The sequence below is a fragment of the Muntiacus reevesi genome, chromosome 8, assembly GCF_963930625.1.
Source record: "Muntiacus reevesi chromosome 8, mMunRee1.1, whole genome shotgun sequence".
Classification (NCBI taxonomy): Eukaryota; Metazoa; Chordata; class Mammalia; order Artiodactyla; family Cervidae; genus Muntiacus; species Muntiacus reevesi.
The window spans coordinates 52439425-52463175 of NC_089256.1; the positions used below are offsets into that span (position 1 = coordinate 52439425).

Below are 23751 nucleotides of genomic sequence, written 5' to 3' on the forward strand. Positions count from 1 at the left end.
TTACTATAAGCTTTCAAGAAGAAAAATAAGTAGTGAACAATTTACAAATAATAATAAAATATACATTACTCTTTCTTGCAAATTCCATTTAACCAGCTGATTCTCACAGAATGCTTTAACTGAGTTTCATCAAAATCTTGTATCCTTAGTCACTATACGGTTGTGATTGATGACTGAAATAGTTCCAATGTGAATGTTGGTTGATGTTTTTCTTTTCCGGGATGAGCAAAACCACAAAGCCTTATGCTGAAACTTTAATCATCATATGATTAAACTTTAATCACAGCCCATCAGTCATGTGAGCTACTCTTGCTAATTTGACTAACAATTCTTGAAAACTGGAAGGTTATTTCCTGAGTTAAAAAACAATTGCTCATGATGTAACAGCTGCAGATGTGACACACTTTTAAGTTCAATCTCCATTGTTAACTTCACAAACAGAGATAATGCTGAAAGGTAGTAAAATCATTAGGGCATTATCAGTTTTGAGGATTCATTATCTTTGTTTTTAAGATATTTATTTAATTGCTCTTATATATAGTTTTCTTTTAATAATGGCTGTGTTTAATAACTGACTTTTGAACTTCACAGCAGTTGGCTCTTGTGCTCTTGTATGAGTGGCTCCAGCCACCACTGGCTGGGAGGGTCCACATTACTCATGCATTCAAAAATACCAGAATATACATACTACTGTATGTGAAGTAGGTAAACAACAGGGGCCTACTGTATAGCACAGGAAACTATACTCAATATCTTATAATAATGTATAATGGAAAAGAATTTGAAAAGTATATGTGTGTGTGTGTGTGTAACTGAACCACTTTCAATCAACTATACTTCATTTAAAAAGATGTGCCAGTCTTAGATTGCCCCTTCCACATGGCTCCTGGTCTTGCTTTCACACTATGTCCACTATTTCCTCTAATACCATCTCATCATCATATTAACAGCTATCACACCAACTTATCATTAAAAAAATTTGCTCAAAAACTCTGCTTTCAGAGAACAGACTCAAGGAGAGAAGCTATTGTGTACTGTCCACACCTCTGCTGCACTTCCTCAACACTGCTCTTGTCAAGCCCACCAAGGACCTCCTTGCTGTCAACAGTACTGATCACTTCTCTTTCCTCACTGTACTTGACTCTCTCAACAGCACCCTCCTTCTTAAAAAGGATTCTTCTCTTGGCTTTTGTGATGCCACTTACTCCTGAGTTATCTATTGCTTTAAAGAATACCACTTTCCCATTTCTTTTGCTGGCCTCTGCTTCTTTGAGTATGTGTGTGTGTGTTTATGTGTGCTGAGTTGTGTCCGACTCTTTGCGACCCCATGGACTGTAACCTGCCAGGCTCCTCTGTCCATGGAATTTCCCAGGCGAGAATACTAGAAGAGGTAGTTATTTCCTATTCCAGGGTATCTTCCTGACCCAGGGATCAAACCTGCATCTCCTGCATCCCCTGCATAGGCAGGCGGATTCTTTACCACTGTGCCACCTACCTGAGCTCTGACTTTCAGAATGTGCCAAGGCTTCCTTGTTCTTAGGTTCGCTTGTCTTTTCAATCTACACCATCTCCCGAAGTGATTTCAACCAACTCTATGAATTTAATGTCACCCATATGATGATGAATGCCAAATTTGTGTCTCTAGCCTTGACGTCTATCCCAAGCTTTGGAAATGCAGCTGCTAAGCATCTAATCTTAGCTATTTAACAGTATGGAGACTTCAGAGGCCCAAACAGAACATTTTGTTTTATCAGACCTGAGAGTCAACAAATTATTAAATACTTACTGAGTATCTGGTTTGTACTACTTACTGTAGTAGGCAATTGAAATACTTCAGTGGAAAAAAAAATAAAAGTTCTTTTCCCCATGAAATTTATTTACATTCTATTAAAATAATGCCACAATCTAGCAAGCTGTTCAAATTGAAGACCCAGAGTCATCCTTAATTTTCCTTTTTTCTCCACCGTTACATATAATGTATCTGCAATTCCTATTGGCTCTGCCTCCAAAAAATACCCTGCATCCCTGCTCGCCATCCCGTGTAGCTACTGTCACAAAGCCATGTCTCCTCACTTAAGGATTTCTGTGATAACCCTCACAATTGATCTTGCTTCCATTCTCACTGCTTTCTCCTCACCCCAATTTACCTTTTACACAATAGTGAAAGTGTTACTTTTTACATATAAATTTTGTTGTCATCCTTTCCATTTCCATTAAATCTGAAATCTTATGTGATCCGGCTCCTGCCTACTTCTCCAAATTCACCTCTAACCATGTTGCAACTCACTTCCTTGTTCTAGACACCCTGGTTTTTCTGTCTTATGAACATTGCCAACTGTGGTCACCTCAGCATCTTTTTTTTGTGTGTGTGCTATTTTCTTTGCCTAAAATACTTTCCCAGTGGAACTGCCTATGGCTTTGGCTTTTTCTTAAGAGTCAGATCTTAGCTTAAATGTCACCATCTCAGAAAGGTCATTTAAATAGTGACCAAGCCAGTTATTCTCCATCACTCATTCTGCTTTATTGTTTTCATGCTACTTCCCGCAATCTGAAATTATGGCATTAATCTCTGTTTTTATTTGTTTTTGCCTGCTTTCCTTCTCTCAGGGTGTACACTGCCTGAGAACACCTTCTCTCTCCTGATCATTGCTATATTCCCAGTACTTCTAACAGTGCCTGAGACATCAAAGGAGCTCATTAAATATCTGTTAAATCTACCATAAGAACATTCCTGGACAGTCCTTACTGTTAACAGAGTAAATCCTTCCATCAAGCCAGCTCTGTCTCTCTGTAACTTTCACCCATCTCAGTTCTCAGTTCTGCCCTTTGGGAAGACAGAGAATAATTTGATTTTTCTGCCGAAACAGTCCTTCAAATATTTGAAAACAGCTCTCATTTTCTTTTGTGATTCTTCTGTCACCCATAACAAGCATTTCCAGATTTTTATCTATTTTTTGATAAATGTACTTGACTCTTTACTGTTCTTATGATTGATTAATAAAGTTCATTGTGAAAATAAAATGGAAAACATTACAAGATATAACAAAGAAGAAATCCACCTATATTCTACTATACAGAGCTAACCAATGAAGGCATTTTGACATATTTCCTTCCAATCATATATATGTATATACATATATATGTATTTGAATTATGTTTTCTATATTGTTTTGCATCCTGATTCTTTTTGTTTACCTTTATGCCCACTTTTTAATGTCATTAAATATTTTCAACCTTTTTGATTGTATTAAATTATACATAATATAAAATTTGCCATTTTTACCATTTTAAGTATACAATTCAGGTACATTAATTACCTTCACAACAGTGTTCAACCATCACCACTACTTATTACTCATTTTGCATCATCCCAAATAGAAGCTCTTTACCTAATAAGAAATAATTCATATTGCCCTTCCATCCAGTCTCTCATAACCTCTGCTCTACTCGCTGTCTCTATAAATTTGCCAATTCAAAATGCTTTGAATAAGTTGAACCATTCAATACGTGTCCCTTTGTTTCTGGCTTATCTCAACATAATACTTTCATATCATCTATGTTGTAGCAAGCATTAGAACTTCATTCTTTATATGGCTGAATAGCATTCCATTATATATATGTATATATCATATCTTGTTTATCCATTTATGTTGATGTGTTGAAACACAATTGATTTCTTTTTTAATGTGTTGATCCTGCAACATAGCTGAATTCATTTTTTAACTTTAGTAGTTTTCATGTGGATTCTTTGGGATTTCCAAAATATAGGATCATATCACCTGTGAGTAGAGATTGTTTTACTTCTTTCATCCAATTTGAATGACTTTTATCTATTTTTCTTCTCTAATTGCTTTAGATAGAATTTCCAATGCAGTGTTGAATAGCAATGGTAAACGTGGGCATCTTTGTTTTCTTCCTGATCTTAAGGGGAAAGCTCTCAATCTTTCACCCTTGGGTGTGATGCTAACTGTAGGTCTCTTATTATATAATATATAATTATAGGGATTACATGTAATGAGCTAAATGTATGGCAATCTAGTTGAATAGGTACATTAACATTAGTAGCAGGCAAAAACTCTGCTGCTTTATAGCTCTGTCTCCTTTTATATGGTTATCACAAAGTAAATCTTTATCCATTTTGTGCTCAATAACATACATATATAATTATTTCTAAGCATTTCTCTTTTAGATCATGTAGAAATAAAAAATTATGTTAAAAAACAAAATTGAAATAATATAGGATTTTATATTTGTCTCAATAATTACCTTTACTGATGTCAAAAATGAGTATGTCAATGAAGAGAAGTTATTAAAAAGGGTTCTTTTTTTTTTTTTTTTTTTTAAATATTATTTTATTAGTTGGAGGCCAATCACTTTACAACATTTCAGTGGGTTTTGTCATACATTGACATGAATCAGCCATAGAGTTACACGTATTCCCCATCCCGATCCCCCCTCCCACCTCCCTCCCCACCCGACTCCTCAGGGTCCTCCCAGTGCACCAGGCCCGAGCACCTGACTCATGTATCCCACCTGGGCTGGTGGTCCGTTTCACCATAGATAGTATACATGCTGTTCTTTCAAAACATCCCAAAGAATGTCATTTTGTTTCATTTTAAAATTTTTATCTATTAATACCCTCCTTTTGCTCATATTGGAGAAGGCAATGGCACCCCACTCCAGTACTCTTGCCTGGAAAATCCCATGGACGGAGGAGCCTGGTAGGCTGCAGTCCATGGGGTCTCGAAGAGTCGGACATGACTGAACAACTTCACTTTCACTTTTCACTTTTATGCATTGGAGAAGGAAATGGCAGCCCACTCCAGTGTTCTTGCCTGGAAAATCCCATGGACGGAGGAGCCTGGTAGGCTGCAGTCCATGGGGTCTCGAAGAGTCAGACTTGATTGAGTAACTTCACTTTCACTTTTCACTTTTATGCACTGGAGAAAGAAATGGCAGCCCACTCCAGTGTTCTTGCCTGGAGAATGCCAGGGATAGGGTCACACAGTCGGACACGACTGAAGTGACTTAGCAGCAGCAGTAGCAGTTTGCTCATATATTATTTGCCTGACTTTGTTTAGTTTTTTACGCATATTAAAAACAGTTGTTTTAGAGTTTTTTCCCAGTAAGTCCAATGTTTGGGCTTTCTCAGAAATAATTTCTGTCAGTTTATTTTATTTCATTAAATATTATAATGTTGTACATCTGGAAATCAAATTCCTTCCCTTCCCTAGGTCTTGATGTTTTTTGTTTTGCTGCTTTTTGATGGCTGCAGTAGTCCATTTATTTAGTAAATTTTCTGAGCTATTTTTTCAAAGATTTACGTCAGTTGTCACATGTGGTCAATAAAATCTCTATTGCTTTAGCTTTTGTTCAACTAATATTTTGATAGAAATATCCATGAGTTGAATTCCATGACATGAACAAAGAAATACCTCTCCCAGTATTACAGACTGGTTCTGTACTGAGGCACTTCAACACATTACCAAGCTTGTGCTGAGCTGAGTGATTATTCAGTAAAAACTTAGGGTCTTTTCTGGTCTTTCCTGACCGTTCATTTTGGCATGCACATGACTTTCTACATTCTCCAAAGGCACGAGTACTTTTGAATACTATAATTTTCCAAATAAATGCTCCTTAACTTTTCTTTCTAAGCCACAAATGGTTATTTTATGTCTCAACTGCAATTTTTTGCTCCCTGTGACTGTGGGTAGCTTGTTAGCCTTACAGTACTTTCAAGGAGTGTATGCTGCTTTTCTGCCTTTACTAAGTTTTGTATTAGATGAAAGAGAGATGAATACCTTGCACAGTCCTCAGGTAGTCCCCAGATAGGTTAGGACAGACATACGTAATAACTTGTCTATAAAGTCTGCTTTTCCCTTCTATAACCAGGGGGCAGGATCCCCTGCTGGGAATGCAGACAACCTTGTTCACGGTTGCCAGTAAACTAAGGACGGAGTGGGGCAAGGGCAAATGAAAAATGGCACAAAGCTTTCCTCCCATTTTTAAGCTATCTTTTTCTTGATTCAGTATCTGCCTGGTTGCTAGAGACTTTTGTCTGTTTTTCAGAGTTCTGACAAGGTTGGTTCTGACAGCTTCCTTTTGTCTTTCAATGTTTCTGTGGAAGGATGAGGTCTTGGAACCACCTAATCTGCCATTTTGCTAATGTCATGCCTTATTTTGCTATTAGTATTTGAAAGCATTACTACTTAGTGATTACATGTTGTTTCATTGTAGAGATGTACCATAATTTATTGTAAACAATGCTGTGATGAACATCTTCCTACATCTCTGTTTTTTTAGCCTAGGATAAATTTCCAGAAGTGGAATAGTTATGTCACAAGTTATGAACATTTTGCAGTTTCTTCATATTTATTGCCAAATTGCCCTGCAGAAGGTATTTTTGTGTCAATTTATGTTTCCACAAGCAGTATACAAGAGTGCTCATTTCATCACTTCCTCATCTATAATTTAATAGTTAGCCTATTCATTAGGGGGGAAAAGGTATCTCGTGATTGTCCTATGTCTTCTCTTTTAAGAATTCCTCATATGACTTAAGTTTGCATACATTCATTGTTTTATTCCTTCAGTTTGTGATATATTCCAATTTGTCAGTTTCTTCAAATATGTGGGACCAAGAAGTTATACCATACTTCTAATGAAGAATACAAAAATTGCCTCCTGTCATATACCATATAAAACCTGAATTTATTTTGTAGTGAATTTGAATGGTGCCTATCCCAAGCTGGTGCCTTTCAGACCAGCAGGACGGCTGATCTCCCCACCTCTGCTGCTCTCCGTGATTCTCAACATTCTTCTCAGCCTGGCCATGCAAATTGTGGGCTTCATTCTGGTTCAGAGGCAGCCTTGGTATTCCATGGGGATGCACAGGTATGATCACAGACTTAGATTCTCACATTCCAATTTCTATCAAACATCATCTGGCCCATATGTCGAGAGGCAAATGGACCTTCATTCTGTTAAAGGTTTTGGCTTCCTTAAGGCCCTTGGCACACAGAGTGTGCGTCTCTGTAACACTGTTTGGTAGCTTCATTCATTGGTATTTCTCTTTACTCATTTTATATGATAGTGAACTACGACCATCTTTTATATCTAAGGTGAGCATACATTATAGTTTAGCTAGGCAACTCTATTTTAAGCTTGATAACCCAATGAAATGGTTAAATTTTTTCCTTTCCTATTGACATCTGTGCCTGTTGGACGATCAATTGTACAGTCACCCTTCTTGTACATGTTCAGAAATCTTAAGCAAGCAGAGTAAAGATTCATGACTTACATCTTTTTCTCCCACATAGGTTTAATACATGATTCATGCCCAACCAATTTATAGAATAAGTAACTTTTTGAACATGTTTATCTATCTATCTATCATCTATTCATCTACCCAAAATATAGATCTACATATGCTGATTTCTTTCTCTTGTACTTTTCAGTATATTCTTTCCCAAAGTGTAGGCAGTTATAGAAGACTTGGGGGGCACAGAGTCATGTAAATACATATGCCTCAGAAGGGCTTGTCATCTCACTTCATTAGCCTTTTTGGTTTCCTTTTCAGTGCTTGCACAGTGCAAAATGACACCGTTTCAAAGTTAACCGTTTCTCCAGCTCCTCCAGTAAAGAATGGAACGAATGGTGTCTTCACAAGTTTTGAGAACACTACTTTATGGTTCTTGGGAACAATCAACTGCATCACTGTGGCTCTTGTCTTCTCTAAAGGAAAACCATTTAGGCAGCCCACATACAAAAACTGTGAGTAGAATTGTGCCGAATCAGAGGAGAGAGGTCATTCTTTGGAGAGGAGAACAGACATGCCTCTGGCTCGCTCAAGGTGCAGTTGCAGAGTTGGTGCTCATCTAGGGTCTTCTGACTTCCACTCCAGGGCTCTGTAAACACATGCAGCCTCATCTCCTGGTCCCTTGCTACCTCCGCCAAAGCTGCATTAAATGCTAGAATTTCTTAATCCACTTCTTCCTCTCTCTAGAAATGTCTCTAGGCATGTTTTCATGGGATTACCCCAAATTGGGAACCTTGTGCATGTGTGCTCAGTCGTGTCTGACTCTGTAAAATCCCATGAACTGTAGCCCATCAGGCTCCCCTGTGCATGGGATATGCTCCGTAAGAATACTGGAGTGTGGCTGATTCATATCAATGTATGACAAAACCCACTGAAAAATAATAAAAAAAAAAAAAAGAATACTGGAGTGGGCTGCCATTTCCTTCTCCATGGGATCTTCCTGACCCAGGGATCGAAACTGCATCTCTTGCATCTCCTGCATTGGCAGGCAGATTCTTTACCACCAGTTGGGAAGACACATTTAATTCTCTGCTTATCAGAATTCATCTCAGAGGAGGTGAGAAGAAGGATTACAGCACTCAATTGGACATGTCTACTGACATGTACAGTACAATAGTCAGGTGGTCTGCGTGACTGGCAGTTCTGGGAGCAGGTTCAGCCTGTGGGATCTTTACTATAGACTATTGAGGCTGATGACCAAAGTACCTCTCATCTCCTTACAGTCTGGGCTGGGGGTGAGGGAGCATGTTAGAAGAAGTGAGTGATCTAGTAAGAGACATATATTTGTATAGCATCACTCTCCCTCTAAGTGGGAAAATTTAGAAGCACAATTTGAAGAATCAATATCCTCATATAAAATCTGTTCAGAGAAAGTTATTTTGCTCTTCTTGGGGTGAGGAAGCAGTGGAATGCTGACCTCCACATGACTGCAATTTAAACATTTCCTGTTGCTGCTGTCCTATTTACAGCCCTCCCTTTTTGCAGAAAAGGATTTGTATTTGCAAATGATTTGCATTAAAGAGACCCGGATACTTGGATATCTCCAAGGCATTTATTGAAAACATTTTGTCAATATTATCCTGTATGTTATTATTTCCCATTTTTATTAATTAAAACATATAGCAAGCATGCTAAAATTTCCACTTAACTCAAGGGCATGCAAAAAATTGTAGAAGTGAGACTCATTTCATAGAAATGAGTACTTTTCATCTATTATGCGTATTTGGATGTAGAAATCAAGTAAATCTAATCAGTGTTAATCAGCATATGTCTGTCAATGGATGTGAGACTCTCAGATTTCTCTAAATGATAACTTGTATTCTTATTTCCTCAGATATATTTGTCCTTGTGCTGGTCGTACAGCTGAGTGTGTGTCTATTCATTCTATTTGCTGATATTCCAGAATTATATAGGCGCCTGGATGTAAGTCTTATCTCTGGGATATGGTGATATTTTATAGTTATATAAAACCCTGACTTCAAAAACTGGGCTGCAATTGCAATTGACATGGATTCTTTTTTTTTTTTTTTGCCAGTATATATTTTTTATTTTTTTTTTTATTTTTCAGTGGGTTTTGTCATACATTGATGTGAATCAGCCATAGAGTTACACGAATTCCCCATCCCGGTCTCCCATCCCACCTCCCTCTCCACCCGATGACATGGATTCTTGACACATTATTCTTTTGAGATGGGAGGGTTAAAAAGAATACTGAATTTATTCATTTTTAAAATTCAGACTAGTTAGGAGATGTAATTTTATCTAGTCTTGACTTCAAGTATTTAAAAAACATTGAACACTTTACCTTTAAAAGATCCCTGTAAGATTGGAAATTCTATTTATACATTTCCTTTTTCAAATGTGAGAGAATTTTTCCTAAATGGTTTTGTTTTGAAGCTGTTTAAACAGTTTTGCCTGTAACAATTTTGGGGTTAGTTCTCAAATCTGTATTTACATCTTTTTAAAACATCTTTAAAACATGTTTTTCTGTATGTACATACTTAATGTATTTAAAACTTTTCAAAGATCCATATCTTATCTCAAGAACTCCACATTTTGTAATTTTGAGACAACTTTGAAACTCTATAAGAGACAGAAATTTTACATAGTCAAGCAAGGGAAAATGTATATTTTGATTTATTCTAATTTTTTCTTCTTTTGAAATAGAAGTTAACCATTAATAAATGTCTTTTAAACCAATAAATAGAATACAGAAGAGATGATAAAAGGAACTGAGCTTTTAGTTCTTTGCAAAATTGCCTGTCTGTTTCTCCATCTCAAAGATAAGTTTCATGAGGGCCAAGATCCCATCTTATTCATTCTTGTATTTCCAGTGCCTGGCATAGTGAATGGTACATAATGGCAATGACAGATGACTGATCATTGTAGATCAGGTTCCTAAATGTAGACAAGCCTTTGAAGTACGTAGTGCATTCAAAACCAGCAACACCTTCACAAGCCCACAGTGACATCTGACATATTTGCTAATATCTACATTCAGTTTTTCATTTTTATAATTGTATTACTATAGTTAACAGTACAATTGTATTCAGGAACTAGATTAGGTACTCATGTAGATAAATAGTCTTTGCCCACCGGCCTTCTAAGTGAGTTAAAATTCCTTAATCCTGCAGAAGTTACAGGTTGGGACATGTTGAATTTAGTTATACTCTTTAATAATAAGGGGGCTTCCCTGGTGGCTCAGCAGTAAAGAATTTGTCTGCCAATGTAGGAGACACAGGTTTGATCCCTGGGTCAGGAAGATCCCCTGGAGAAGGAAATGGCAACCCATTCCAGTATTCTTGCCTGGGAAATCCCATGGACAGAGGAGCCTGGTAGGCTACAGTCCATGGGATCTCAAAAAGTCAGAAACAATTTAGTGGACTAAACAACAACAAAATAGTGAAAACTCTTTTGCATGACTTCAAAAGATTGTGCAAAGAATTATTTCTCACGTTAAAAATAATTTTTTTATTGTTTCATAAAATTATGGGTACATTTTAGAAAATAAAACTATGCAGGTAAGGTAAATTATAACATTATTGAGTGGATCCTTCCATCTTTGAAAATTCATATATTATAAATGTGTATTTGACTGAGTTATGAAGTTTGTTTTAAGTGGAATCCTGCTGCTTTGCAACCTATTGTTCATTTTTTAAAAATTCATAATTTTTTTAAAATAGAGAAAACATTCTCATAGTTTAACATTCAAAAGTTAGAAAAATTGTGTAGTGAAAATCTCCCTTGTCATCCTTGTTCCCAGGTTACCATTCCCTCTCTCTGGAGACAACTTACAATACCAGTTTACTTTGCTTACTTTTGGATATGTATTATACACGTGTATATATACATTTCTTATAGGTATATTCTACCACATTTTTACACAAATAATAGCAAAGTATTACATTTGTCCAAATCGTCTGATATGGAGACGTCCAGGTGAGATGAGATGTATAAGAAAGTTGGAGAAATTACCCATAAAGGAAAGAGATTAGGAAGCCAGTGAAGGTGGGGAGGGTGCCACACTATGATGTGGGTCTGATCCCTCTGAAGGACAGAGAGATGGAAGGTGAGCTGAATGAGTCAAGTTTCAGACTGCAGCACAATTCCAGGAAAGTCAAGCCAAAGGTGCCCACAAGAGGTGTCTCACAAGAATGAGTGTAGGTAGAAGCCCTGGTGTCCTCACTTATTAACTCTGAGCAGACCATGCATGCAGAGTGTGGTCGCAGGGTGAACATGGTGGTAGATTCTAAGCATGGTGGTAGTTGGAGTGTTTGCCTTTTATCCTCCAAGCAGCAGGAGATCCAGGTGAAGCATTTTCATGGCTTCCACAACCACATACACAATCCTGTACTTTGCTCTTTCATGTAAAAGTATATTTTGGTGATTGCTGCATATTAGCACATAATGTTTGCTTATTCTTTTTTATACTAATGTAGTATTTCAATGTCTATTTATATACACCATAATATATATGAGTCCCCTATTGACAAACATTAAATTGCTTCTAATTTTTTGCTATTACCAGCAAAGCTGAAATAAAATAACTTACACATATATTATTTCAGCCATGTATATCTCTAAGAGAAATTCCTAGAAATGGATTTGAACTTCGAATTTTAATATCACTGCCCTTCATAGAGTTGTGCAGCTTTTATCCTCACCAAAGTATAAGGCAATGTATGAGGCAGTGCCAGGTCCATAAGAGTATACTTGGCTTCGATTCACTCATTCATTCATTTGTTCATCCATTCAACATGAATATGTAAATATTCTGTGCCTGGGGAGGGATTAGAGAAGATAGAGAGAAAGAGGGGCAAAAGACAGGGTGATAGGTTTCATCCCTGATTTCTGTATTGGTGAGAAGCCTTGTCATGACACAGCCTGGGAAGCTGTACGCACAGTCCTGAGGGGGAAACCCTGACTGAGGGCTCAAACCAGGACTCAGCTGAAGGGAGATATGACACTATGAAGAAGAGGTTTGACAGGAGTACCCTCAGAATCTCCTGGGAGTAGAACCACATCCCTGTATTCATCGTAAAAACAAATCAAAGCAAGTAAACAAGAAACACTTTGGGGACTTCCCTGGTGGTCCAGTGGCTAAGACTGTACTCCCAGTACAGAGAGCCTGGGTTCAATCTCTGGACAAGGAACTAGATTCCACATACTACAACTAAGACTCAATGCAGTCAAATAAATAAAAATTTCAAGAAAACCCAAAAAACCACTTTTACTATTTTTTTTGGCAAAATAACGAAATTTATTTTAGAAAATTTAGAAATTACAGAGAGGTAAAAAGAAGAAAGAAGGAAAATAAAAGAAAGCAACAATCAGTCCCCAAGTCATTGGAATCATTGAGTGTAATCCTTCCATATTTTCTGTGCATTGTTGCATAGACATACTTATGTCTATAAAATGTATATGTATGTATATAAATATAATACAATGTACATGTCTATGGAGGGGTTTATTGCATATGTAATTTGCAACCTATGAAAAAGTACACTATGAACAGAATGAACTTTTTGCAGCATGATTTATCTCCAAACTGATTGTACTTTATCTCCCACCAGCTGCTCTGCACTCCTGTTCTGTGGAGGGTCTACATAGTCATTATGCTCAGCTCCAATTTTATTGTGTCCCTTGTCATGGAGGTAAGTGCCCTCGAGTTACTGATACCTGGTTGGGTTGGTGGGGGCCATTCTCTGGGAGTCCGAAAAGGAACAGCTTTAGCCAAAAAAGTTCAGCAATGCAAGGGGCTTGCTTGCTTGGCCACATGAGCAATGATGGTTTCCTGTGATGAATTCTAAACGGGGCATTAGTTTTCCTGTCTGTAAAGGGGGCCTGGGGAGGATGGAATAAGGTCTTATCCATATCTAAAATTCACATATAGAGAGCCAACTAAGTTTATTTTTTGAAATTGAGATATAAGTCACATATATTAGATTCACTTATTTAAAGTGTACAGTTCAGTGGTTTTTTGGTATGTTCACTGAGTTGTGTAACCACCACCACTTTCTAATTCCAGAACATTCTCATTTCCCCAAAAGAAATCCCATGCCCATTAGTGGCTGCTTCTTATTTCCCCTTCTCTCTCCTTCACCCCCTGGTGACAATGTGCCTGCTTTCTGTCTCTATGAATTTGCCCATCCTCGTCATTTCGTAGAAACGGGATCGTATGATATGTGGCCTTTTGTGTCTAGCTTCTTTCCCTGAACAACTTGGATCATTTTCACTTTACAGATGGGAAAGGAGATTCACAGTAAGCTTTTCCCGACTTTTACTCTTTATGCTCCATTTCCTCAGTAAAATGAGCTGGTGCTCCCCTCCCCTCTTGCCACGTGCTTTACTCGCTCCTTCTTCAGTACCATCAGACAAAATCTCCAATTCTTAAGGCTTACTCTCGGGGAGAGTTAAGGCATCCAGTTTGAAGGAGGATGAGTTATAAGACTCCATCTGTCCCCATCCTGCTCTTGCAAACCGCAAACCCAGGATGGTTCCAGTGATGGGGATTCATGGTGAGCTGGGGGCCCCGGGGCCTGAGGTCCCTGCAGTGTCTTGTAAGCCCAGAACCTTCTTTACTGAGCAGAGTGAAGGCCACACAGCAGCTGGTGGCAGAACAGGACATAGAATTAGGGTAAGGAGCATCTCTCTATATGCTAAACCAGGGCCTCCCAAACTTGAGTGGGCATCAGAATTCCCTGGAGGGCTCATTAGAACACAGATTGTCCAGCCCTGCCACCAGCATTTCTGATTTGGTAGGTCTGCAGTAAACACAAATTTTAGTTTTTCTAGTAGACTGCCAGGTCATTCTGATGCAGCTGACTCACGAACCACAGTAAGGAGCCCTATGCTAAACCATACGGTCCCCAAAGCCACCAGATTAATCAAAGAGCATCACCATGAGAGTCCTCTTAAGGAGTTGCAAAAAGATGATCCTTGCCCTATAAGCGATAATCTTATGTATAGATCTTATTCCTGTCCATGATCACTTTATTTCCTCTGTTTCAAGCATCTTTCCCCATTTCTGAATACTGAAATACCATCCCATCCTCTGTGGCACAGCTGTGATATTATCCCATTTATGAATTTTTCCTGATGCACGGATCAGTTGGATGAGTAGCAAAGCTCAGCTCACAGTGGTTTAAGCAATAAAGATATTTACTGACTCACTTAGCAAGAAGATTGGAAGCCAGTGGCTTCAGATCTAGTTTAGGGTCTATGGCATCATTGGGAATCTGCATTCTTCCACCTTTCTGTCTCACCATCCTTAGAAGTTGACCTTTCATATTTGTGCTTGTTGCTTATGGTGCTCAGCTTAGCTCCCATGTAGCTGTGTCAGTTGGGTTTGAGGTCTGTTTTCAGTGCAGGTTAAAAAAAAAAAAAATGGAAGAAGAGGTACCAGCAAGCTTTTTTTTCTCACAAGTATGAACCTTTTATCAGGGAACAAAAATTTTTCCTGCGGCTCACCAGTGAGCTTCCTCTTATGCCTCATTTCTTATAACTATGTCTCATTGTCAGCTTTAGTAGAAAAGGATTCTGGTAAAGTGGATCTATACCAAAAACTTAGACAAATTGTCCTGGACTAGTTATAATTTTTTTAAGGTGGCAAGGAGGAGCCAGGAGGAAAGTATTGCAGGGTAATCAAGCAACAAAGTCATAATCCCCCTACAGAAAACCATTCTTCTTCAGTATATTTGCTGTTAAGAATATAGTTGCAGAGGAGACTACTTGACTTTGAATCCTGGCTCCACCCTTTCTTGCTGGCTGATTTTGGTCAAGTTGCTACACTTCTCTGAGTCTCTGTTTCCTCATCTGCAAAATGATGATAATAATAGTAACTCATCTCATAGAGTTGGGCTTCCCAGGTGGCTCAGTGGTAAAGAATCCACCTACCAATACAGGAGACATGGGTTCTATCTCTGGCTTGGGAAGATCTCCTGGAGAAGGAAATGGCAATCCACTCCAGTATTCTTGCCTGGCAAATTGCATGGACAGAGGAGTCTGGCAAAGGGCTTCCCTCATGGCTCAGTCAGTAAAGAGTCTGCCTGCAATGCAGGAGACCTGGGTTTGATTGATGGGTTGGGAAGATCCTCTGGAGAAGGAAATGGCAACCCATTCCATTATTCTTGTTTGGAGAATCCCATAGACAGAGGAGCTTTGCAGGCTACAGGCCATGGAGTCACAAGAGTCGGACATGACTTAGAGTAAACCACCACCAGATAAGCCTGGCAGGATGAAGTCAATAGGGTCACAAGGAGTTGGACACTACTGAGCATAAAGGTTTATTCAATTCTTAAATTTAAGAAGTGAGCCTGTCCACCTCCACCCCCACTCCTCCACCCCCACCCCACCCCACATTTGGAGAGGGTAATTTGATATGCATGAAACAAGTCTGAATGAAACCTTATTATACTTGCTAATCTCACGATCTAACCTCCTTCTTATAGGCAGAGGAGCTAATGTGGACAGCTTTAACAGTCTTCCTTGTATTACTTATGTATTTGTGTGGATATGTAAGTGTATATATATATGTATGTGTGTATATATAGATATATACGAATTATTTGAATTGTTTATCAAAAGAGTTCATGTGATAAAATTTTTGTTGTTTCTTGTTTGTTTTTTAGAGAAATGGTAGATTATCAAGGCTTTGCTTTTGTTTCTCCTGTGTATCTAATTTACAATGTAGAATGACAGGACAAATATCTCAGTGCTTTCTTTGGTTTCTGCTTTCAGAGCAGCAAAGTAATATAGGTTATCACATTTCTAGAATTGTAACAAAGTTCCAGATATGGTGGAGAGCACTAAAGTCTTTCTGTTTATGTGTGTCTGTGTTGATTTGTTTTGTCTGAAGCCTGCTAAGATTTCCTGGATGTAAGTTAGATTTTAAAACCTTTAATTAAATACCCATGATCCTACCTTATCCTGGCTTTAAAGAGACCTACTGTTCTCTAGTTAATTAAGGAGGACAAAAAAACTTTACTGTGGGAATGTAGAAGAACAGGTCTGGTGAGGTGTTTCCTAAGGTTTCCAAGATGCTGGTGAGATGGCTATGCGAGTGTTTAACTGATCAGCAGATGATCAGTTTTTAGAGGAATATTCAGACTAACTCTTCTCTTTGGTTTCCATAAGCAGTGGACTCAGATGTCAAAGATGGGTGGATTTTGGGAAACCACTATCTCTAGCAAAATTCCTTGTAGAATCCTACAGAATTAACTCTTTCTGTTTAGCAAAAATACCACTGACAGACACCAAACTAGTTCTAATTCTAAGGGACCTCTTAAGCCCTCATATTTTCCTCTTTGTTTCTTTCATGATAACTTCTAAAATGGTCTATCTCTGTGACCACATGTGATAAAACAATGAAATTAACATGATAACCTCTTAGGCACTATGTGTTATAACTTGGGCTCTATTCAAGGTTCAGTTTAACTCATGACATGAAATACTTTTGAAGAGACATATCTTTTGCTATCTTAGGAAAAGGATTGCAATGAAACATTTGTAGGTGAAGTTTAGAGGTTTATATGAAAAAGGCTGCAATGCCAAACCCTTTGTTAAATGAATAGTTCAGAAGAATGGTAAAGGGAGACAGCTATGCCATTGCCATGCCCTGCATTGTAACAGGAGTCATACAATTCCAACGACAAATGTAGAGGACAGAATTATTATTTCTAATCACTGAGGCTCAGATGGGGTAATTAATTTGCACACAGGAGTTAGGTGTCAGAGCTGGGACTTAGATCCAAATCTGTCCAACTCCAAAACTGTGGCCCACATTCCCAATTTTACCTGTGTTCATGGTTACACAATGATATGCTGGGATACACTTGGTTTCTCTAAAGTCAATACTACTTGGTATTTTAAGTGTCATTTGTATTAAATCAGTAGCAGCATATTACATCATGTATAGATGTGATATGGAGTAAACTGCAGCATTTAGATGCTTTTACTGTTTCCCTGATAGCTCAGTTGGTAAAGAATCCACCTGCAATGCAGGAGACCCCGGTTCAATTCCTGGGTCAGGAAGATCCACTGGGGAAGGGATAGGCTACCCACTTCAGTATTGGGCTTCACCTGTGGCTCAGCTGGTAAAGAATCTGCCTGCAATTCGGGAGACCTGAGCTGGATCCCTGGGTTGGGAAGATCCCCTGCAGAAGGGAAAGGCTACCCACTCCAATATTTTGGCCTGGAGAATTCCATGGACTGTAAAGACCATGGGATTGCAAAGAGTCTGATACAACTAATTGACTTTCACTTCACATTTAAGATACACATGAAATTCAAAAGAAATTTCATCCTTGAGGCAGACTACCTCAAGCTATGTTTCTGTTTCAGAAACTCTCTTCCAGAAGTGCTTCTTAAATGTAAAAGTTTTAGAGGCCTTGACCTCTCATGTGAAAACACCTTGGGAGGCAGAGACTCAAGATCTTTGTCAAGCTAGATTGAAGCAGTCAATGTGGTAGTACCTTATGAGGACTATATTCTGGAAACAACCTCTGATTGTAAACAATAACTCTTTTATTTTGCAGGAGGCCATTATTGAAAATAGAGCCCTGTGGATGACAATCAAAAGATGTTTTGGCTATCAATCAAAAAGCCAGTATCGGATATGGCAGAGAGCCTTGGCAAATGACCCCAGTTGGCCCCCAATAAACCAGACCTCCTACTCTGATATGCCAGGATGTGGCAGAGGAGTGTCTTACAGCAACCCAGTGTTTGAGAGCAACGAGGATCAACTATGAAGACAATGTGATATCCGAGTCTATATAACATAGAAACAATGACAAAAGGGACCAATTTCAGTTATTTTATTTTATTTTATTTTTTAAGCAACAAGACTGGGTTTTGGAATCAAAAACCTATCCAATTATGGTGGCAAATTAAAGTCTTTTTGATAAGACACTTTCTACAGAGCTGAACACTGCCGTAAGGAGAGCACTTTTCTCCTGACTTCTGAAAGTATTAGAAGTGTTCAATGACTCAAGAATAGCCCAGGGATGGTAAGGGCCAAGAGATTGCCTCGCTGAAGGAGAAGGAGAATATGTAATCTTTCTTCTTAGATAGTATATTTTTTAATGAGTTGAGGGAAAGTAGCATAGAACTATAAACATGTTAAAGATCATTTTTGAATTCTTATTTCATTGATGAAAAAAAAAAAAAAAAGCTTGAGAACCATCACACTGCTCTTTACTGTCTGGTTTCCTTTCCTTTGTGGTACTTTTCAGATCTGAGATATTTTCTTCTATTTCTGGCCTCTCCTGTGTATTAGTAAGGATAGCTAAGTCAATGCAGTAATAACAAGCAACTCCAGTATTTCAGTGTCTTTACAGTCAAGAATGTCTTTCTTGATCCAGGTGACTCTTTAGAATAGCCCCTCTCAGGATCGTGACTGAGGAGGAACCATCCAATCTGATGGTTCCACTGACTCAACGCAAGGACTCCGTGTGTACTGAGATAGGGAAGGAAGATGGAGGCTCTTCACTGTGCCAAGGTGGCACATATCTCTCCCATCATCCACAATTCATTAACCAGGAATTAGGCAAAGGAGCTTGGAAGTACAGTCTCCTTGGGGCTGGCTTCATGGGTGTGCAATCTGGTGGTCAAACCAGGGCTCAGAAATGTCCCATTCTTAGTTTAGTACTCGCTGTTGCCATCTTGAAATTCTTAATTTTTTAACAAGCATACCCGCAAATTGTCTAGTTGGTCTGGCTTATATTCCTGGGAAAGAAAGGGATGTAGCCCACATCACAGGGCACTAGAACTGTCCACTAAACTGAAGCCTGACCCTGTGGTCTTCTTTGTTTTAGGAACCCCTCATCTTGTGTGCCCAATTCCAGAAATTTTTGCCCTTCTGTTCTATTATTTTTGAGAAAAGTTAATCTTGTGCTACAGCATTATATTATCATTAACATAAGTCCTTGTACAACCTATGCATTTCTTAAGTTTGAGGTTTTAGTTTTTAGAAAGCAGAAATTTCCCTTAATTTATCACTCCTACAGTTTGGTTATATTGAATTCACTTGGCATAGAAAACACCCAGGTTTCTGTTAGCTCAGCAGACAACACTGAATTCTAGGAAAACATCCACAAATAGTATTTTTAAGGCAAAAGCAACATTTTCATGAAAAACAGCTAATTCTAAGTAAATATTTGGGGCAGAGAGTGAGTCCCTGACTGACTTGGCTACTTACCAAGAGTATCTGCAAGCATTCCCTTTCTCGGCTGAACTCCCGAGCATTGTCAGTGCCCTGTGACTGCAGATAATTCTGGAACATGGTGTTTCTCAGCCACAAAGGTACCTTGTTGCTTCTGGCTTTAAAACAGGGTGTGAAGAATCATTTAAACAGGCTGCAGGATCATTGTTTTCCTCAGTACAGAAAGGAATGTTTCCTTTTACAAAATCAGTCTTGGCAATGATACGACAGCTCTAAATGTCTTTTCTAAAACTAATAGTTGTTCTCATTTTTCAAAAGTTGTGGCCAGGGGCAAGCTGGAGACAGCCTACAGGCTAGTGATGAGCAAGCATGGGTGCACCATTCTTACTTTGAAGAGCCCCCTCTCACCAATTATGTCACCTCCACTAGCCATCTGAGTTACATAGTTCTCCCGGAACTCAGACAAGGAAAGGCTTACCGCCCCCACTTTACAGATGAGAAAACTGAGATTCAGGGGAAGGACAGCACACCCAGACCTCGGACACACATCTTCTGAGCAAGCCTTCTGTAACCTCCAAATGCCTCCTAATTGCTAAGCTCCAGCAGGGCAGGGTGCAGGGTGTGATCTCACCGTCAAACAGTGAATTTCTTCTTTGTCAGGTACAGAGAGGCAAGCCTTTGTAATACCAGCGCCTCCAGTTCAAAAGAATGTCAGGCAGCCTGCCAACCTTGGACTAGAGGTGTATTAAAACAGAACCCCAAACCACAGATGTTTGTTTGTTTTTCTGCACCTCCGTTGCTTTTGTCTTGCTCAGAAGTGATTCCATCCTCAGTAATTCACACGCAGCTGGCAGGGGACAGGGGTGGAAAACTCTGGTTCCTCACCCACCAAACAGTCCTAATACCTTGGCCAAAAGGGACTTATTCTAAGCATGGTTCTTGAGACGAACTAAATCTTAGAGGCAGTGAGTAAAAGAGCCGGAAAAGTTTAACCTGGAAAAATGGAGATTCGAGAGATGCCAAAATGGCATTCAAATACTGGAAGGGTTTACCCTGAGAAAGAAAGTTCTGACTTGGATCTGGTGGCTCCACCATGGGTGAAGACCATGGTGGGAATGGCTTCAGGCTGACACGGAGACTGCTGCCTCGTTAGTCAGCGCGGACAGAGGTGGGAGCTGGTGACCTCACAAGGGGTGCACCCCCTGACACTGGGATTGCAACGGGTGTTCGAAGACCAATTAGCGAAGGCGGTATCAGATGAAGCTCAGCTACCTGCTGGATTCCTTTCAGACTTGATAGCCTGGATCTCAGCCTCCAACTGAGCGCTCATGACTTCTGCTCACACCAAACAGCAGCTGGACCCGTCGGGGGCTGGGCTGGGGAGGTCCTGCAGTGAGGACGCACAGGCTGACTGCTCTGTAGCTTGGAAGGTGGCTTCTGATGGGGACAGGGATCCAGAAAAAAGGTGCACAGTGAGGGGTCCTGACTGACAAATTGACAACTAGGGGATACCTCTGATGTATTTTCTCAGAAAGAAATGTTTGAAATATTTGAGAAAAAGAACACGAGAAAGTGCCCAAAACCCAGGGCCCGCACTACTTGTACCCCATGTGCTTTTCTGACCAGGACACAGAGGAGAAAGGACATGGTCACCTGGTCTAAACCATTTGGGAGAGTCCCTGGTATCTTCTTTTACCATCTGAGCCACCAGGGAAGTCCCTAAAAGTAGCAGTGGTGTTTAAATTTTCTACTGGAGTGGGTAGCCATTCCCTTCTCCAGGGGATATTCCTGACCCAGGGATCAAATCTGGGTCTCCCGCATTGCAGGCAGATTCTTTGACCACCACTTCCCTGGTGGTGGTCAGTAAAGAATCTGCCTGCAATGCGGGAGACCCAGGTTTGATCCCTGGGTCAGGAAGATCCCCTGGAGAAGGGAATGGCTACCCATTCCAGTACTCTTGCCTGGAGAATTCCATGGACAGAGGAGCCTGGTGGGCTACAGTCCATGGGGTCGCAAAGAGTCAGACACAACTGAGTGAGTAACAATTTCACCTGTATCTTCTCTCCAAGGTATATTGCTCTTACCGATGGAGAAGAACCCTGACTCCAGGGTCACCTTACTAAATACACAAGGGAGGAAATAGAGAATGGAAATACGGCTGTGCCATCTGTGTCCTTCTGTGTTCACAGAAGTGTGCGTTGCACACTTGCAAATGTAATGACTGGACAAAATGACTATTCAGAGCCTTGTACGTAGTTTATGCTATCATCAATTTTCCTGTACAAAAGCGATGAGTAGCATCTATCATTCTGTTGTTCTAAAATCGATCTCTCTTTCTCTACAGTCAAGTCTTTCACTCTGGATAATAAAATGAGGTAGTCTCCTTCAGTTATGTGGCCACAAAGCCACTTCTTTACAAAGTCCCAGGCATTTCTAACACTGCAGATGTGATTATTCCCTGCTTTGTTACAGGGCATTATAGTCTCCAAAATACTTTCATTCTCGGTCTGTTATTTAAGCTTCATAATAATCCTAGGAGGAAGGCAGGGTGAGGACTACCCTCATCCTTCTTTTCATCAGATACTAAATCCTCCAAAGCCTCAGCAACCTGTCTGAGGGCGCCCGACTCCTGAGTGGAGCCTGGAGCTGGATTCGGACTTGGGACCCCTGCCGTGAAGTCCTTGCTCTGTCACTATCCGTGTTGTTCTCCCTGGGATGTTCACAGCATCAACAGACAAGAAGGCAAGCAAGGCAACTATCCAATGGATTGTCATCATGAATATGATTTCCTCCAGAAAGAGTTTTTAGTTTTCCTAGAAGTTCTCTTGGAGCTAACCATCAATCACAGAAAAGGTCAGCTCCCACAGCTGAGAGAGTAAAATAAAACCAGAGCTCTGAGAGCCGATGTCATGAGAGCAGATAGAGCTCTGGTTTCTGCCTTCTGTCTCCAGAAGCAGAAGCCTGTATCCCTGCTTGAACTTTGCTCAGCCTCTGCTTTGTACAGTTTCTTTAAAAGGGTCATATGAATTCTCTCTCAGCTTTGTACTATGCTCACTTTTTTATGTGAAAGAAAAAAAAAAAAAAACCCTTGAAAATTGCTGCCACACAACATTATCTGTCCTTTGATTTCTTTAGACTTGTTAATATGACTTTTTAAAGTTTATCAGCAAAATGACTTTTTTCAGAATTGAACAAACCTACAAATAAAAGCAACAACGACCAAACGTACCTCTCCTGGGGGTGTTGACCGAGCCACCCTGGCCCTCCCAAGCCTGTTGATCATGTTCCTTCATCAGGAAGACCGCACTTGCCATCCTCTCTTGCTTGAATATTCCCCTCACTTCCACCAACGCCCCATCCTCATGGCTGTCTCCTTCTCCTCCAGATTTCAGCTCACTGGTCACTTCTTCCAAAAATTCTAGCGTGATCTGAGCACTTTACCCAAGGGTTTCCTCGCGCTGCTAACTCAGCTTGTTTTCTACATAATTACTTGAGCAAACTTTCAGGAGACCGAGATAAATAAAAAATTCCAGTTGTTCAAAATCATGCACTTAGGAAATGGGTGACCTGGGTCTAAAATCCAAGTCTAGGCTTCCAAGTGAAGATCCTTTATCGTCTTCACTTCTAGCCAGATTCATCTAATCAAATCAGCTAATTCACTGGGTGAAGAAAATGTAACGTATTGTAGAGCAACTTCCATGTTTGAATGAAGCATGTTCAAGGGATTATCCAGGCTCTCCCAGCTCTATTTCTTTGCTCTTTCATCCCCATTTGCTCTTCTCAGTGTTTCAACCCCATGAAAAATCTGCTTAAGTACTGGCCTGTGATAAATGCTGCACACACATCGACTGTGGAGACTGTTGAGTTTGAAGGTGTGGGTGAGAGTAACAATATTGCCAGAAGTGTTGAGGCTGTCCAAGTGAGGGTTGGAAAAGAATTTCCAGACATAGAGCATTTCTTGAGGGAGTGAGTTTAGTAAGAACAAAGAGCAGAGATAATGTGGGCACTGCGAACGCGCAGGCTGACCTCCTGACAGGCCAGGGTGTGACAACAGTTTTCATGAGTTAAGGGCCAGTTTTTAATAGCCTCAAGAAAAAAAAAAAAATTCTGCTGGAAAGTCAGCATTAGGTGATTGGTTACCATGCTATAGCTGACTACCAGACCAGCACCTTTGCCTAATTTGGAGTCAGAAAGCTTGTTAATGATGACCAGGGGCCTTTTGGCAACAGTTACAAAGGGCTCAGTCAGCTCTGGAGGTGACCTTGGTTCTCAGCTC

At 39.7% G+C, this 23751-nt stretch overlaps 1 protein-coding gene across 1 annotated transcript in view; it reads left to right on the top strand.

Moving 5' to 3' along the window:
• Positions 1–19878, top strand: part of ATP13A4 (ATPase 13A4) — a 118196-nt gene extending 98318 nt beyond the window's left edge. Inside the window, exons 26-30 of the mRNA XM_065942810.1 lie at positions 6720–6891; positions 7577–7770; positions 9150–9238; positions 12889–12969; positions 17851–19878. Coding sequence (XP_065798882.1) covers positions 6720–6891; positions 7577–7770; positions 9150–9238; positions 12889–12969; positions 17851–18063 — 749 coding nt within the window. The 3' untranslated portion in view covers positions 18064–19878. The remainder of the gene's footprint in view (positions 1–6719; positions 6892–7576; positions 7771–9149; positions 9239–12888; positions 12970–17850) is intronic.
• The last annotated feature ends 3873 nt before the right edge of the window (positions 19879–23751 follow it).